We start from the raw sequence: 17,562 nt of genomic DNA on the forward strand, positions 1-17,562 counted from the left end.
TGCATGTTGCTCTGAAAGAAATTTCAATGTCATTCTGAAAGAAATTCCATGGAGCTGGAAACTCCCCTCCGTTTCCGCTTCCAGAATGATCCATTCCCCAGAGGGGTATTGGGGTTTGAAAAGTTGAGCTTATTGAGACTTAGTTGATTCCTTGTATAAATGAGACAAATTATGAGGCACTTGAAATATCAGTATCAGAAATGCAAGACCAATTCAAGATCTTCATCCCCAGGCACTATGAATGGCAGCAATGAAAACTTTACCTCATGTATATACTGGTAGACTCTGAGCTTTTCACAGCACTCCAAAAAGCAGTTTCCAATACTTTCCCATACTTTCACCCCTCTTCCATATATTCCCCTTTCCATCACACTTTGATACACCAGCCATTCAAAATGTCTTCCTATACATTTTCTGCAAAAACCTGTGAAAACTGGAGGATGAAGCCCCATTTTCCCTTTGTATTGGTTCACATATCCATGTGCCAATATGGACACTACTAGTGAGACCCAGCATAATTTGCAGCAAAATTGGCTGTAACATTTACATGGTGTCCACCTTCTGTCAAAGGCCACAGGGCGCCATTAACACAAAACCGACACGTGCACACATCGGATTGCACTATTTTATCAATAAAGTAGATGCACACAAAGCTACTGGGAAGAGATCCAAAATTTTCGACTCAGAAGATGCAATTAATCTCCCAGGGCCTAATAACTGCACAATGCCACATGGCTGCTCAGTGGGGAGTACACCCACCCGTGCTTGCTTAAAGCCCTGCAAAAATTCCTCCTGTCTATGCTTTATATGTTATGAGAAGACATTAGGGTCTACGAACTTGCTACACGTTCGTGCCCACACAAACAGATTTCTTGGCTCAGCCATACTGCATTTATTTGATAATACAAGAGAATTAGCAAGGCAGAGGAGGGTCATAATTTGCTACAAAAATTAAGAACAGGAACGATATGCTGTGTTGACTCATACTGAGGAAGTATCCTCAGTAACTCTTTGGATACTCCAAAGAGAAAACAAATGGTGGTAGCTGTGACATGTCCTCAAATGAATGAAGTAACCAGCAGCCACACCGCAAAACATCTCTCAGAAAGCCTGCTGAGCTCCATCCCTCCCACTGAATCTTCTCCCTTGCTCACAGGAATAGCCCCAAGCAGGAAAGAGGGACAATATCCATGTGGGATTGGTAATAAAAGATTTGGGGACTGAACTGATGCTGTATTCAACTATTTCTGTTGATGGAAGAGATAACGTTGTCAGAAAGCCTTTAGTTTTCTCAGCTGTGAAGTCACATTTCAAGTAAAGTTCTGTGGAGAAGAGATGGGCTCCTCTTAAAGGAGGGGAAGGTCATTTCTGGACATAAGATTGCTGTGAGGCTTGGGTTTTGAACTAGAATCACGTGAGACTGGTAGCAAAAGTCCACAGGTAGGTATAAAAACAGATCTGTGCAAGGGATAAACTAGGGGAGTTGTGTTATCCAACAGCAAGGCTATAGAAGGAGCAACAAGAAGAACAGCAAGTCTATTTGCAGAGCATCCTGCAATACCTGAACAGCAAGGCTGAGAGTAAGAAAGTGCCAGCAGGAGAATCTGTAAGCATAAACTTACAATCAAAATTACACATAATAGTGGCTTAACAGTGACTGGCTGAGAAAATTCATAACTAGAATATTACCACAGGAAGGCATCACTTGCTCAGGAAAGAGAGCACAAGCCTTGCATATCATGGATACATACGCTCGGTCTGAGGTCTCACAGCGTTCTCCTAAGCAAGCTAAAGGACTGTAGGAAGTTACTATTAGCTGGGTAAAAACACTAACTGGGATACCATATTCTGAAAACAGTTATCACTTGGCCACAGTCAAACTGCAGGGGACATGTAAAGACTGTGGTTCCACAAGGGTATCACAGAGTTCTACATTAGTCCATTTATTCACTACTGTCTTAGAATAGTGAAAACACCTTCTCAGTTTGGTATAGTGAATACACCAACTTCTTCTAATACATCAACTTGGAAGGGACAATAATTCTGTTAGAGGACAGAATTCAAAATGTCTTGGGTTTTTTTTTTAGTTGGTTGGGTTTTTAATCAACTGGATAAATAGTCTAATATTGTTGTCAAATGTGGAAGTTAGCTAAAAAGAAGGAGGGATGCTTAGGATAAAAGAATGATTAAAAAAGAGGTTTGAATCACAGCCATGGAACTGTAGGTCACAGGACCTCAGAGGAAAACTTCCTAACAGGAAGATCCAAAACATTGAGTATTTTTATTTCACACAAAAACTTTAATATTGTTTTCTATTTTTACACACAAAACAATTTTAAATCTTTTGATCTAGGTAGTGACCAAATCAATTATTTGTGGGGCACTAGTTGATATTTCATTTCACTGTGTGGAACAACATACTAGGCAAAATGGATTTTTAGATTCATCATTCTCATTAATTGCCAAGTTGACCACAGCTTGCTTACAACACCATATTATTATTTTTAACTGAAAGAGAATTAATAAGTATTAATCTGAAAGCTGTTTTTTAATCTAAGAAATTAAATTTGCAAACCTGTTTACACATTCACAGTTATGGGAGGATGGATTAGATCTTTCCTTAATAGTTCCTACTGCTGGGAGTCAAATTGTATGTATTTGATTTGTTTTCAGAGTTATTTGCATTCTTAAATATGCCTCTAAAGTAGTCATTATAAATAGACTTTAAAGGTCAAACACACTTTTAAAGCTTAAGAGAGGTGGAAGATTATGGTCTCCCACTGTAGGAGTGGCTGCACCACTGAATATACAGCAAGCCACTGACTTTCATCAGCACCTTCCTTGTCACAGTATCTGTGGATGAATATTACCTGCAGGTTACAGACTAATGATAAACTATCTATTTTATCGCCCTTTCATGCACTTAAATCAGAAGTGTTTCAGAGCAGTTGTATCCCAAAAACCTGGATACGTGAAGTGAGAAAGCAAGCACTATTTGATCCACCATCACCTATTTTGTACCAGGCAACTGGAAAATGGGCACAGAAACAAAGGACAGAGGACTACCAGCAGAACCAGGCTGCAGCTGGAGAATTAGCCCCTGACAACAGCATGGCATCTCTTTGGATAGCCTTCTCAACTGCAGAGCACTACTGCAGCCTCTCTAGCCACTTAATTTTAGGAGCTCTTGATATCTCTGTTCTGGTCAGCAGCAGAGAGATCAAATGATCATTGCCACTGGCATGATCCCGTGACCACAGCTAGGAGAAAGCATGGCATAGCAGTGTGGGAAGGTGTGAGATCCAGATCTGGCTTCTAGAGAACAAGAGAGGAGAACAACCACACCAGTCTTATGAAGATGCACAAGACCTGACAAAGCTACTTAAGGATTTAGGATTTTTAGCCTAAAAGACACTTTCTTCACTGGCCTAACCCCTATCTAACAGAAGGTCATAGCTGACCTCTGGCTCCCACCCAGCTGTGGCAGTACTCCTGTTTCCAGACAGGCAGGAATGTATTACACTGGCCTCTCAGAAGACTTCATCTGGGGACTTCACATAGCACCACTGTCACAGTCTATAGCATAGCCTTTGCGCTTTAACAGCACTGCCCTTTATCTCAGTAACTGCAGTGAAGCTGCACGATCCTGAGCCAGAGTGACAATTCTTTTACAGCTCTCACTAAGCCAAGATGTGGCTGGGAACAATCTATACTTGGGTTATGTTAAGCAAATTCTTCAACTGGCAAAAGCGCTGCCTCCGTGGTTCCACTCAAGGATCAACTTTCAAACCAGCACCTGAGGCCATCTTTCTGAACACTGAAGAAAAGCATCATTAGTGGCCTTGAATGCAAAGGCAGACATAATGGCAAAGCCTGAACTTCATGTTGCTCCATTTCCATTTGACCAACAAGCTGCAGAGCACCTCATCTTTTCTCTTACACTGTGGACAAATTTATTCAGTTCCTGGGCTAAATGTAAGTAGACAGGGTGTTTCTAACTTACAGTTCATTTTCCTTGACTCTCTTCTGAGCAGAAGTGAACAGCTGAGGTGGGCACTCAGATGCATTAGTTTGAAGAAGCAGAAGCAAAAATGCTCCTGAGCCACTATTACTATACTGGACCACAGGAGAATAATTACAACCTCACAGTCAAGCGCGTTTATTTTGATTTCTCCTTCCAGTGGTTAACATGTCACAAAAAGACTACCAAGCACTGGAAATAGAAGTACAGTGTTTCAACCCAAGAGGAGATGCTCTACACTCACCACAGCTGGATCTCTTTGCAAATGCATACTCAGCATGTCATATCTGGCTTCTCACATTCAGGAGCACCTCATCAGATATCTGTTTCTTTCAGGGCTGTCCTTGTACAAACACCAGTACCATTTGAAATCTTTACCTCCAGTTTAAAAGTGGCATCAAACCATTCCATGACATCAAATAAATAGATTGGTCTTTCTAGCCTACTTCAAAAATCCCTGTTACACTGAACATCTGAGTGCACAAAACTATTTGACATTTGACTAACTCCTTCATACAGTAAGGACTTGATACTATGAAAGGAGTGTATTGACAATAGCTTTGTGCTTGCAAATGTCACTCAAGCGTCATCAGTAGCATAGCAGCAAACCACCTGGTGCCTGCCATAGCATTCAGTTAACAAGTGGATGGAAAGGTTACATCGGGAAGTACAGCAGTAGTAGATTATTTGATTATACTCTCAGTAACTACTTCGGTAAAGACTTGCCCTAGCCTTTCAAAGGAAATTCTGTCAAATACAAGAGGCACAATATTTTGGGCGTATTGTCCTTATAGCTGGGATGTGAGGTTGACTAGTTCGGAAAACTTCAAAAAATAACGGTAGGAATTGAAAATCCCACCCAGAACACACACACACTTGACAGATTAATACGGAAAAACTTAAAGTGGCTATTCAGCATGTTTTTACTTCAGATGTCTATGGATGACAGAAACAGAAGAGAGGAAAGGTAAAAGCTTGGCAAGTTTTAAACTTTCTAAAATTTGTAATTTGATCATCTGGTCTGTGTCTCAGCTTTGGGCTTTAGTGGGGACTGCTGTTCCAGAACTGAAGCACACACTCCACAGCCACAACACTTTACAAGTCACATTGCATCTGCAGTGCTCAGTCTTTCAATACAGATGAGTGCTATGTAAGAGCAGGCTTCCTAAGGACAAAGTAACAGACTTAACAGTTGTCTCACTAACAGAAGGCACTGCAAAGTCACTTAAAAAGTGGCACAGAGGAGTTTGTCATATAACTGAGTTCAGCTTGCAAGCAGAAAGATCACCCCATCATGTGCAACAGCCAGCTGTTATGGACCAACTCAGCCTGAGTGCTTGATCCTCGAAGACCTTCAGCAATCACCAAGGTCTACAAATCAATAGGTTTTTTAGAACAGCTTTGTCTCAGCTATAGAAGAGACATATGTCATGTCAAATCTCAGATTCTTTTCTTTTGCACCATCACCACTACTAAAGTTTCCATACTCATCATGATCACTTTGTAACTCCATTCCCTTTAGCAAGTTCTCTTTTGAGTTAGTGGGTAGGGTTTGTGCACATTGAAACCTGCAAAGCAAGAACAGCAAAGCACGCCATAATTTCTTCATGATCTCTAGAAGTGTGCAGTTCTACACACTGTCCCTTTCCACACTTGCCTCAATAATCATTGAAATATGATATCAATTGCTCACCTTTTGATCCAGACTGTAGGCCAAGATCCACTCCTCCTGCTTGGGGTGGAAGAGCAAGCTCTGGATATAGAAGTTCAGACGGTACTTCTGGTAAGTTGCCCCTTCATCAGAGCTGATGAGGATGCTGCTCTCAATCTCTGGATCACTAAGAAGCATGATCTAAATAGAAGAATGGAGGGAAAAGAATGTTAACGGAAAAGTAAAACTGAACATCATTTAAAAGTGAGGGCAATACAGCACTGATTCGTATTAGATGCATTCAGAACATTGCTCAACAGTATAATCAGCCCGTAAGATTTCCCAAATAGGGGGAGAGGAAAGAAGGTAGTGTTTCACTTCCATTTTATTTGATGATTCATTCATAGATTCATTCAGTGACTCCTTTTTTTAATTTTATTTTTATCCAGATTAAAAAAAGAAAACCTAACAAGAATGAAAAATGCTACGTTGATGTCAAAGATGATTTTGGTTCAGTATAGCAACTTCAGACAGCCACACCAGGCTTTCCTGGTCCCTTTCCAGTCTACCACCTCTCTTCCCAAATGTGGAATACTCTCTCCAAAAGTACACAACAGGGCACTCCTGAGATTTAAGGCTCATTATTTGGCAACTTGTGGAGCTACAAATGAGAGCATCACCTCACTGAAAACACAGAATGCCTACCTGGATCAGCTGCTAGCATCTGAAAATAGTCCATGTGCACGTTTGCAAACATTGACACACAATCTCATATATCATGCTTCCAATTTATATAGCAGGATATGTTCCTTTACCCAGTGAACACATAGTTTTCCCCAAGCACGAGAAAGTATATGACCTCAATTTGTACAGAGAAGAAAACACTTCTGAGCCTCTAATTTTAATTAGAAAATTATTACCAATATTTTAAAATGGGTTGATTCTGCATTATCAGATGGTATGCTCTACATAAATGTTATCAAAAAAAATGTTGTGGAAACATTAACACCATCTTATTAACATCTGGAGAAAACGACATCACATTAAAGCAAATGCCAGTACCATAAAATAAAGGCAAACAGTGGGAAATAAATTAGAGCTGTGCTAAACACAGCAGGTTATTGATACCGTAGCTGAAACAAATATAGAAACTGCCTTTCAGCAGGAAAACAGATTCAGGAACTGACTTTTTTAGCTAGCTGCAGAAAACAAAACTCGGCTAGCGGAGTTTTGTTACACTAGCATGTCCACGTTAACTTTTCTTATCCACCTTCATAGAGCTCCAACGTCAAGACTGCGGTAGGGAAACACAGTAATTTTGACAGCAAAAATCAGTTACAAAGAATGGTAAGACCCTTGCTATGTTAGACCCTGATCAAGCAAAAAATTTCAGCACTTGTTTAATCTTAAGCACCTCATTAACTCCATGAAGTCACCAAGGGAAAGTGAATATAATGTAAATGGTTTCTGATCCTTTCCATTAAGAAATTAAAAGGGCCTTTAAAACTAGAACTGAACATTGTCCCAGGGTGAAGCCACCTGTATGAATCCAGCTTGAGCTCAGAGCTCCTTCAACGTCCCTCACATATACCGCTTACCAGCCTCATAAAGTAATTCCTACCTGTTCCCACAGAAAGCCACACCACAAGTCCTGAAAAAGTGCACTTGCATTGTGCTCTGGTGTACAGCACGGGAAATGGGAAACATCCCCACAGGCAACTGACCCCCTGGGAATCAGTCTTGAGAACAGGTCCCGTGGCCTCCACCTAGAAGGAAGCTTTGGTACACTTCTTCTTTCTAATCAGATCAAAATACGTATTTCATTTTGCTCCAAACAAGAAAGGTTTCCCCACTATTTGAAGATACTTTTTCTGTCACTGGTGACTTAGACTTCAAAGACATTTTGTCCCCCAAGTATACCCCTGTTCATCTAAAGCATATTGCCTGTGCCAGACAGAGAACTGTAACATACTTTAGTAAAAATCACTTGCATCTGCAGAATGGAAGAAGGATGTAAGATTGCCAATACAAGATATTCCAGAGAGATCTTACATTTAAAAGTAAGGATACTTCAGGAACAAACAGATTTTTCCACCTGATGTCGCAGAAGGTCACAAAGTTAATAGTGCTGTATATTAAAAGGTCACTGCTAGAGTTCTGCCCTCAGATAAGGAGCACAAGACAGCTAACAGTTGCACAGACCTGATGTGGTACACACGCAAAACATCCACTGCCCTTTCACACATAATCTGCAACACTTCGGTGGATAGTGCAAGAAATAGGTCAGATGAGATGGAAGAGGTGATGTTTCTACCAGCTGGTTCACAAAGCGAGGCAATTTGTTCCTCTGGAAGCATAACAGTGGTTGCAAGATCAAATAATAAAACCATCAAGCTAGGAAAATTAACAGCTAGAGGGAAAGCTAGAAGAGTTTAACAACAGTCATATCTTGTTGTAAGTGCCATCACATAAGTTGCCCACTCTCCCGCGTCTGATATCAACCCCCCATTCTTCAAATGGAGAAAAGAACAGACCTGGCATCTCCTCCCAGGCAAGGCTGATCCTACACAATGCAGGATGGAAGAAACAGGAGGCTTGGAGTGAAAAACAAAAGGCCACCACCAGTCATGCAGCTAGGACTGGTCCACAGTTTTGTGATGTGGCAAGCAGGACAAGAAGAATGGGAGACTCTGGGCTTTATTTTTTTTTCTGCTGGAAGCTACAGGGGGAGGGGACATATTTTTGGCAGAGGAAATAGCAGGACATTTGTCAAAGGCCTGAAACCGCCACTTCTCATTATGGGGCCAGGGAGAAGTATCCACCCCGGTAGCGATTTAGATTAATCGCTTTTCATTAGGAGCCAATAAACAAACTCCAGTCAGAATGAGCATTTCTGCCAGCACCCGGTGTTGCCATTTATAATTGCCATAAGGAATAGCAAAGGAGCACCAGAGAGTTGTCAAATGTAATTTATAGGTTTTTAAGATCTAATCATTTTCTATAATATTAAATTAAATGGCAGCCTTTATTAAAAAGGAAATTACATTTCACCTTGCTATATTCTAGAATATACACGCACATATATAAAAAAATATTATTTTCAGTTGCTGCCTTCTCTAGTTTAAGCGGAGAGGGGAAGGGGAGGCAGGATTGATTACTGCTAAGGGTAAGTCCTTGAAAACATACTTGAGCTGAGGTGGTTTATACTACATAGCTTTTCCTCTAGACACCATAGCCTGATCTCCAAAATTCAGTGGGCAATGAATGGCAAGCACCAGACAAAACAAACCAGACTGAAAATCAGACTGAACTTCAGGTAGGTCCCTAGGAGATGAATGCGGAGGAAGACAGCTGGCTGGTACGTGGTGTATCTCCTTTAAAGCAGGAGCTTTGGGGGCAATGACAACACATACAGAGCTGTTCTGAATGAACTCCAGTTCAGCAGAACACCAAACAACAGTGAGAGAAGCACGTAGCAGGGAGATGATCCGGAGAGGCCAACTGCAAGAACAACATAAACTACGACGTATGGACTGATATCTTCAGCACGTGACCGGGAAACACATCCAGCTCTGAATACTTCAAGGGGATTTATCCCAGGAAATATGACGTACAGTCTGCAGGCAGAAAGATCAAGAAGGGGAGGTATCATACCTATACGTGCCATGATATATTTGGTACACAAACCACAGAAGTGGCTGAGTCACTCATATTTGTCAGAGAGCTTGTAGGACCCTTAAAGGAGCTCTGAACAAATGCAGAGAAGGGAGGAAGGAAAGTGACACCGTATCACAGCACAAACCCACTGAAATGGCATACCCTCTGATGGGGCTAATATAAAAAAAAAAAATCCGAGGCAGGATTTGTAACTAAGAATCTGAGTTCCTGCTACCCTGAAAAAAATTCCAGATGCATCACTGGGCTAATGCAAACACTTTCCTCAGTATTGGTTTCTCATAGGCTATGTGCAGGTGGATGAATCAAGATGGTGACACACTCCTCTTCCTCTGCTCCAAGCTAGCCAGGCACAAAGACGACACTGATCTGGAATATTGAACCACATCAGCAGTGAGCTAGCACACTTCTCACAAGTACAATACTACCACGTGCCCAGACTCTACTGGCTTGGAGCTACAGGTAGCCTGAACTTGTATCTGCCTGAATCTGTCTACTGCAGTTAAGGCAAAGACATACCTTGGCACTCGGTTCTTCTCTCAGTACCCTTCACAGCTCTGCCCCCACATTAGCAGGCCTGCTAACACATCACCTGCATCCATAGCATCAGATTCAAAAGCTTTATCATTGCTCTTGCTCCCCAGTTCTGTGTTATCCCAATGCCATAGAGATCTGTTTTGTACACAGCTGAATCGTTTAATAAACTACCTCTGGACAAAAAATGAAACAACGTGCCACATAAAAGGCATTTTTATTACTATTAGTTTTCATTGAATCCTTTTATTTTTCTCAACCAACAAACTTTCACTGTAAATTACCAAAGCGCATCTCTTTAAATCAGAGCAGAGAAGTTTTATAGGTACAATATCTGTAGCAGTACCACCACTGAGCTACATTAGCAGGAAACTTCCCAGTAAATGAATAAAGAAGACAGGTTCAAAATAAATGTCTTTTGTTCTCAGAAATAAGTAGATAGCATTAAGCCACTGTGTACTGCCTTCTGATTTTCCTCTTCATTTTAATGTGCTTTTCATAAGTGGTCCTTTTCAGAGGTCCCAGTTACATTCTCATTCACCTATATAAAGTGCTATTCTAAAAAGAAATAAACAAAATAGTTTTTAAAAAATCCACCTACTAACCACCCAAGCTTCCATAGCTACAAAAGAAACCTAGCTCCTTAGCAAAGTATTAGCAATTTGCTCTGTAGCACTGCATTGTCCTCTTCTGCAATTGAAAAGGTAGTTCTGCCACAAACACTGCTGCAAAACCAAAAACATAAGGTTTCATGTTTAGAGCTTCACAGTGATTTCCATATCGAATGTGCTCAACTTACATGTGAAAAAGGGGTTTTTTGGGGTTTTTTGTTGTGGGTTTTTGTTTTTTTTTTTTTGCCTCCTCCCACTAGACCTTCAACTCAGAACCACTTTAGGTCCTTCCTAAAAAAAAAACCACCAAACTTTAGGTCCTTCCTAAAGCCAGGCTACATCGACATCAACAAGAGGAAAACAGAAATCTAATTTAAAAAAAAAATAATTCCCATTTTGGTTTAAAACATTTAAAGGATTGTATGATCCCACAAGACCTCTGGAGCTAAGCCTACTTACTTCCCAAAGTTCCATACTAGCTTTGAGTTTAAAGAGCCAAAATGTTTCAACAATTTATCCTGAAATGTCAATGCAAACAGAGGATTTTTGCTGTGTGTAGACTTATGATGTCCTTTCCTCCTTTTGAATCTGAAAAACCAAAATCAAATGACATTTAAAGGCTTAAAGATACAAAAGTCATTTTCTTCCTTCAAAACATCAGTTCATCACAAGTACAATAGGAATAGTTTGGAAATCTCTTATGGGAAAGGTATTTTTTTACTGCTGAAGCATTTTAGATTAAATGTTTGACCATCTGAAATTTCTCACTGACAAATATTTGGTTATTCATTCCCCTCCCACTCTTCCTCTCTCCTACATCATTACTGCAATTTACTTGCCCTGCAGGCTAAAGGATGCCCTCAGAGGTATATACACCTCTTAGAGGTGTATACCTCTTAACCTCTTAGAACACAGCGACACAGTACACCTGTAGCCCTTCTATGCCAATCCCATCAAGGACAGATGCAACTCATTGCAAAGAAAATCTGACCCTTTTTTCTTCTTTCCTCACTACATGCCAGTTAAATTAAAAAATTTCAGTTTAATTAAATCAGCCCAAACTAGATTCCTGCTCACTGCCCTGGAGACATACCGACTCCTGCAATAATCAGGGGAAAAGGAAGCCAACCTCTACTTTCCAGTCACCAAGAGCAACATATCAGTCAGGAAAAAATGGGAGATGGCAGTGATAAAAATCTGCTCTAGAGAGAAATCCTATTTATTTACATGCAAGTAAAGCAATCCACCCCATTACTTACTGATCAGCAGCTGTGATGAGAGGGACATCTGCTCTCTGGGAAGCCAAACAAGACAGCCAGGAAGAGGGCAATAGATTCTACATAATTAATAACTTTGTGTCCGAAAACACTCATTGCAATCCCTTGTGTTACAGGGTAGCCCAGATTTGGGGCTCCTTCTTGCTCCACATGGCTCAAAAACTTCCTTAAAGTTAAGGATAAGCTGTGGGCTTCAGTCAAGCAGTAAAGGTGCGCTGAGCTTTCACGAGAGATAAATTGTCCGGACCTACCCCGTTTCAACTTCTTGTAACTTCACTTCTTATTGCCCGAAATTTAACATTAATAACAGATTTAATTAATGAATATAGCACCAGATCACCATCTCTCAGAACCATAACGCTGTAATCTTAAAGGATGAAGTGCACTGCACTCACTTTATAAGGGTTTATGAAGCATGTGTTATAAAAGTACCTCAACCATAAGGCTTTTATACCTTGGCACTCACTTCAATACAATCCCATAAAATCCAAGCAATCTTTAAGTGTTAAAGGTGACTTTCACTACTGTATTTATTATTGGATAATGAAAAATGAGTCAGACACCCATAGAAACTGAGCAATGAAATAGAGTTTCCCGAGACTTTTGCATTGGGTCTGCATTATATGTACCGTGACCAAAGAACCAAATAGCTCTCTCAAGACCTTTCAGGCACTTCATGCTAACCTTTCTCCAGAACTTCGTTGCTATCAGAACTTCTCTGTAATTACAAGCCAATGTCTACTCTGCAGAATACCATTGACTGTCACTGAACTTTCCAGATGTCAACAGCTGTTTCCGTAAGCGTCCGACTCCTGTGAATGGCCTCCTCCACAGACTCCTCCAGCTGTGCGTACTTCAGTAAGCTGGTCTGAGAAGACAGCACAGATCTCTGACACTAGCATCGCGGGACTCCACCTGTGGGTTCCCCATCTTTCCAGCATTAAGAGAGAACAATCAGAGCACATTATGCTGTTCAGGTTACATGCAGGTCCTATGTCTCTGTAGAACCTATTGTCTTTTGTAGAGGTACATAAGAGAACCATTATAAGGTGGAAACTAATAAGCTATAAAATGATTTTTTAAATTTTTTTTTAACCTAAAACCGCAGGGTCTTCTGGTGATACTGCAACACAAGAAGACATCACTGTGGTGCTTGTTCATTTTTATGAATATCAAATCCTCTTCTGAAATGCAATATGTAATTATTCTGTTGTCCTCTTGTTATATATATTAGACAGCCCATCTTCAAAATTGAGAGCAAGTTTCATTGTAAGTTTTGTAAGTGATACCACAATATTCTGCATAGATATCAAGACCATTTATGGAAGCAGAAATCTGCAAAAATCCAAACAGCACACCCTCCTCACCAGGACCAAGCATCTCAGGTTCATTGTTAACTTAAAAAGCCCCTCAGCAGAATCCTGGTACTGTCAGAAATAAGCCTAAGAGTTTTAGCTACAACCAACACAATATGTACCTTGTTTCAACAGAACTTGAAACCAGTAGCTCAAGGGAGCATAAATTTGGCCTATGAGGATGAATAATCTATGTGCATGAGATACTAGCATTACACTTAAACACTAAACATGCAGTCAGAATATAGTCCCAGCATGCGCTACATACAGTTGGCTCAGTCAGGGAAGAGTGCACATTTAAGATTACAACATCTCAGCAATTCTTTCATTTGTTTCCTGTAAAGATTAAAAAGGACGGAGATGCCAGAAAGACTTTGGAGAGACACTGAGATAGAGCAGTTTGGTGGCACAAGAACGATTATCTATCGTCCTCCTGTCTGAAAATCCGTAGGAGAGTTATCTTACATGATTAACTCTGAGCAAAGAGATTAGTAAAAGCACATCAAACAAGGACCAGCACTACCTTGTATTCTCTGAGGAGATGCACATCAGCCTGCCATGCTTGTTTACAGTGAATAACCCTGGTTAATCTTTCTGACCTCTATTGTTTCTCATATCCATTTATATCCAGATTACAATTACAATTAATTGTTCAGATTTGTACAAAATTAAAACAGGCTCTTGGCATTGCAGCCATACCTGCCATAAATTGCCATACCAAAACAAAACACTTACAGAATTCCAAGCTCACACACCCCATCCCCTATGGGGAGGGTTGTTCATTTAATTACCACCTCCAGCAGCTGCGCAAGAGCACAGATGCACCTTGCAGGACACCCTGAGGATCAGGAGCAAATCAAGGCTAAATTGGATACAGAGCAAGAGCTCCTCAAGGAAATCCACTCTGCGATCCTCCTTGGCAGGTGGGAAATGAAAATATATCACGGCTGTAAGGCTTAGGCAAAATCAGAGCTGGGAAAAGAACTCAGATACTGTAAGGCTGCCGTCCTAACCTGCCCACAGTGCCAAATCCCAGGCTGGATCCAATTTGCATGCACAGGAGTGGAATAAGCCATCGTACTAGACCCAACAAAGCAGAACGTCTCATCTTTGTTTTACTGCTAAGCAGGTCAGAACAACATGTCTCCCTGCTTTCTCTTGTCTTTTTGGCACTGGACACATGTACTTTTCACTTTTAATTACAAGGCACAGCAAGCATTTGCTTGTTAAATTTCAGGTGCCAGTGGGGATGGAAGCCATCCAAAAAGCATGTGTTTGACCTGGCAAAGAGTGACTGATTGGCAACAGCCACATGCTTGGTTGTAAAACCTTTTCATTGTCACAGCAAGGCAGAGTTTACCCAAGGTTACTCCATCCCATTATACTCTTGTTACAGCTGCACGTTCTCCAGCTCCCCACAGATAATCAGAGCAAAGTCCTTTGCCACAGTAATCTCATCTTCCCAAGGCCACTTCAGTGCTGCATGCTGTTCAGCTATTTTGCCAAAGGCTTTTCCATATCACAGCATGCTCACCTATAGTTCCCCTCTATAAACTGCCAAATGGGATACAAGCATCGCCACTTGTGGCTGTTTTGTATACACCCAGTTTGACCAGCACTTCTAGGACTGGGCCTGGACCAGAAGTAGAAGGAACCTGGGCTGGTGACCTTAGGCAAAAGCCAGTGCTTCCACAGGAAAAAGACAGCAAAACAGCAGAAGAGAAATTTAAAGCTTCTGATCTATATTCTGCTTTGCTCAAGAGCCTGGTATTTCTGCATAGCATAGTTCTGCATGATGCCTTTTCACTCTTGATCGTACATAGGAAATCCCTGATCGTTGCCATATCTCACACATTGTTTCGTGGTCACCAGCTTTTTCTAGTGGTACAGAACAGCTCTGATCCCAAACTGTGTGCACAGAAAAACAGCATTCACTGTTATAATTATATGTTATTTGAGTAAATGCATGGTTGTGCTATTTTCCATAGAACTACAAAGTAATTTTCACCATTATGGTAACTTACCACGTAAGCATAAATAGTTACAGAAAATAATGTTATCAGTAAGGAGAGGCTGTGTGCACCACAGCTGCTGGAACTGAGAACACCATTTATATAAAAACACTCCTCTGATTATAGGTCTCACTTGGGAGAACACTTTACATGTGGGAACAAGTTTACTCACAGTAGTTGCCCCATTATGGAAAACAAAGAGATGTGCATGGATAGTTACTCATGGGGGTAAACTTTTGCAGCCCAAATACAGCAGTCTATCTCATTTGAGGACAGTGGAGTGTTTCATGACTCTTTAGAAAAATAAGAATTGTATTATGTATCTCCCTTGAGGCCATTAAACCTGAATACAATTTTAAATGCATCATTGCTTCTCCGCTGCTTACACACTTTATTTTTCTGCTTTTTAGTCAGATTGCAGAGAGAACATAGACAACAGTCAGCTTTATCAATGTTCACATCCAGATGCTAATGATCTATCTCAATTTACTTACCTGCTGTCTATTAACTCATGTTCCTCACTGTCCCTAATGCACTTCTCTTCCTAACGTCTCCCCACTGGTGGAAGCTGAGGAAGTAGAAGTTCTATCCCCTTTCTGGACAGAAGGCTGAGGCCCCCAAAAATTAAAGGTTAAAGTTGCAAACATGATGGCACTGCAGTCCTCTGCATAGTAGTTCTCAGCTCGAAGCTATCCACTGTAGTTGCAAACACCATATGCTAACTCAGATGCCAGAGATCCTAATAGATAGGAAGGTTCAGGATGCAGGAACAGGATTCACAACTACCAGCTCACTCGCTTTGACATTTTCCATTTCATTTTCAAAATTAGCTCCCAATGATACAGTCCTTGCAGGTTTACGGTAGAAGTCTTGTCTGCAATTACACACCAAGAAGGTGGGCGACTGCCGCAGTGACTGTGAACCACAGCCGCTATGTCCTGTTCCAACAGGGCCACTGATACCTCGCACCCTTGGGAAAATCACATACTTTCCTTTCTGTATCCTTCCATGCACATACACGAGGCCTGGTCACCACAGTGTCCTGAAGAACTAGGGTAAGAGGAAAAGGAATTGGAAGAGGGGATAAAGGTTTTATCTACAGCACAATCCTGACACTTTGGTTTAGGAATCAATTGGCAGAAGCCAGAAAATTGCCAAGCTGACTCCATCTTTCCGCCTGTTTCCAGTATATTCATTGCCTCCACTCCATTGCCATTCAGTCTCTGAGCACAGCTGCTTCATAGTTTTTGTTGCTTTCTTGCAGTCATTTTTAAGGATCACATTGGTCTGCCACGGAATGGCTCCAAGGGAGGCAAGAGATGTTAGCTAAGCTTTTTTGTCAGAAAAAGGACAACCTGATCTGTTGCAACAGAGAATTAAAACATTGTGGACCCCACTGCAAAAGGCAGCACGAATCCCTCCTCAAACAGACATAAGGACTGGGCTAAGTGTTAATTCCCCAGATTCGTAAGAAAACTACAGCCTGACTTTTCTCTAACTACATCTGTGCACCACTTAGAAAATCCCGATCATTGCTTTCAGAGTCCAGTAATGTCTGTCTGTATACAATGAAAAAAGGTGTTTTAGGATGGATAGGGTCACGGGCAATGAACTCTGGATAGCGCAAAAGGAAGCCTCAAGCACTCCGATATATGCTGAAATGTTTTTCTAAGACCTCACCCAGCCAAAGTCCATGCTGAAGAAAAACTGCTCCTAATATAGCCATGCAAGGGCTTCTAGGACTCACAGTGCTGCTTGGGATAAAGCATTTTACACAGAATTGATCACATCAGAGCTGAAATTAGAGTTACTGCATTTATACTATAAGAGACAGATGTGCATATATGGCAGAAACTGAGACAGTAGCCAGCATGTACCCTGCAGACTCTGTTAATCTAATCTATTGAAAATGAGAATTCGCTCAATGAGTAATGCTGAATTTCTCTATTCTTCACTTCAGAAAAGAATGAAATACAAAGACATTTTGCCACAGATTAGTGGGTTTGGGGTTGGAGGGGGTTTGGGGGGAGGATTTTCCTCAAAGAAAAATAACTGTCCTGGTGAACCAGCTCTTATCAGTAAAGATCAAGGTCAGAGCATTATGGAGTCTTCAAAAGGACCCACCTGCCCCTTTTCCAAGAGATGCTCTCCACCCATTCTATTATTTTTCCTCCTTTTTAATAACAGGACATGCTGACTCGTTATTATTGATTGATTATCCTGCTCTCTGTGAAGCACCATTCCCCTCCTCGTTAATTCAAAACTACCTCATTTTTCATACTTCATAAATTAATATATTATTGGAGCTGCAGCAGTAAAGGAGATGGCCATGTTTCACAGAGAGGTAGGGAGGGTGGAGAAGGGAAGGAAGTCTCATAAACCTGCCCTAGATCAGGATCTGCAGTTGTGTCCGCCCTGCTGACAGG

The 17,562-nt window shown here is 41.1% G+C and overlaps 1 protein-coding gene across 1 annotated transcript in view; it reads right to left on the minus strand.

Annotated features, from left to right (window-relative positions):
- SORCS3 (sortilin related VPS10 domain containing receptor 3) overlaps positions 1–17,562 on the minus strand; it is a 309,773-nt gene that overhangs the window by 136,608 nt on the left and 155,603 nt on the right. Inside the window, exon 4 of the mRNA XM_075757979.1 lies at positions 5,715–5,873. Coding sequence (XP_075614094.1) covers positions 5,715–5,873 — 159 coding nt within the window. The remainder of the gene's footprint in view (positions 1–5,714; positions 5,874–17,562) is intronic.

This window comes from Balearica regulorum, chromosome 7 (genome assembly GCF_011004875.1).
Source record: "Balearica regulorum gibbericeps isolate bBalReg1 chromosome 7, bBalReg1.pri, whole genome shotgun sequence".
Lineage (NCBI taxonomy): Eukaryota > Metazoa > Chordata > Aves > Gruiformes > Gruidae > Balearica > Balearica regulorum.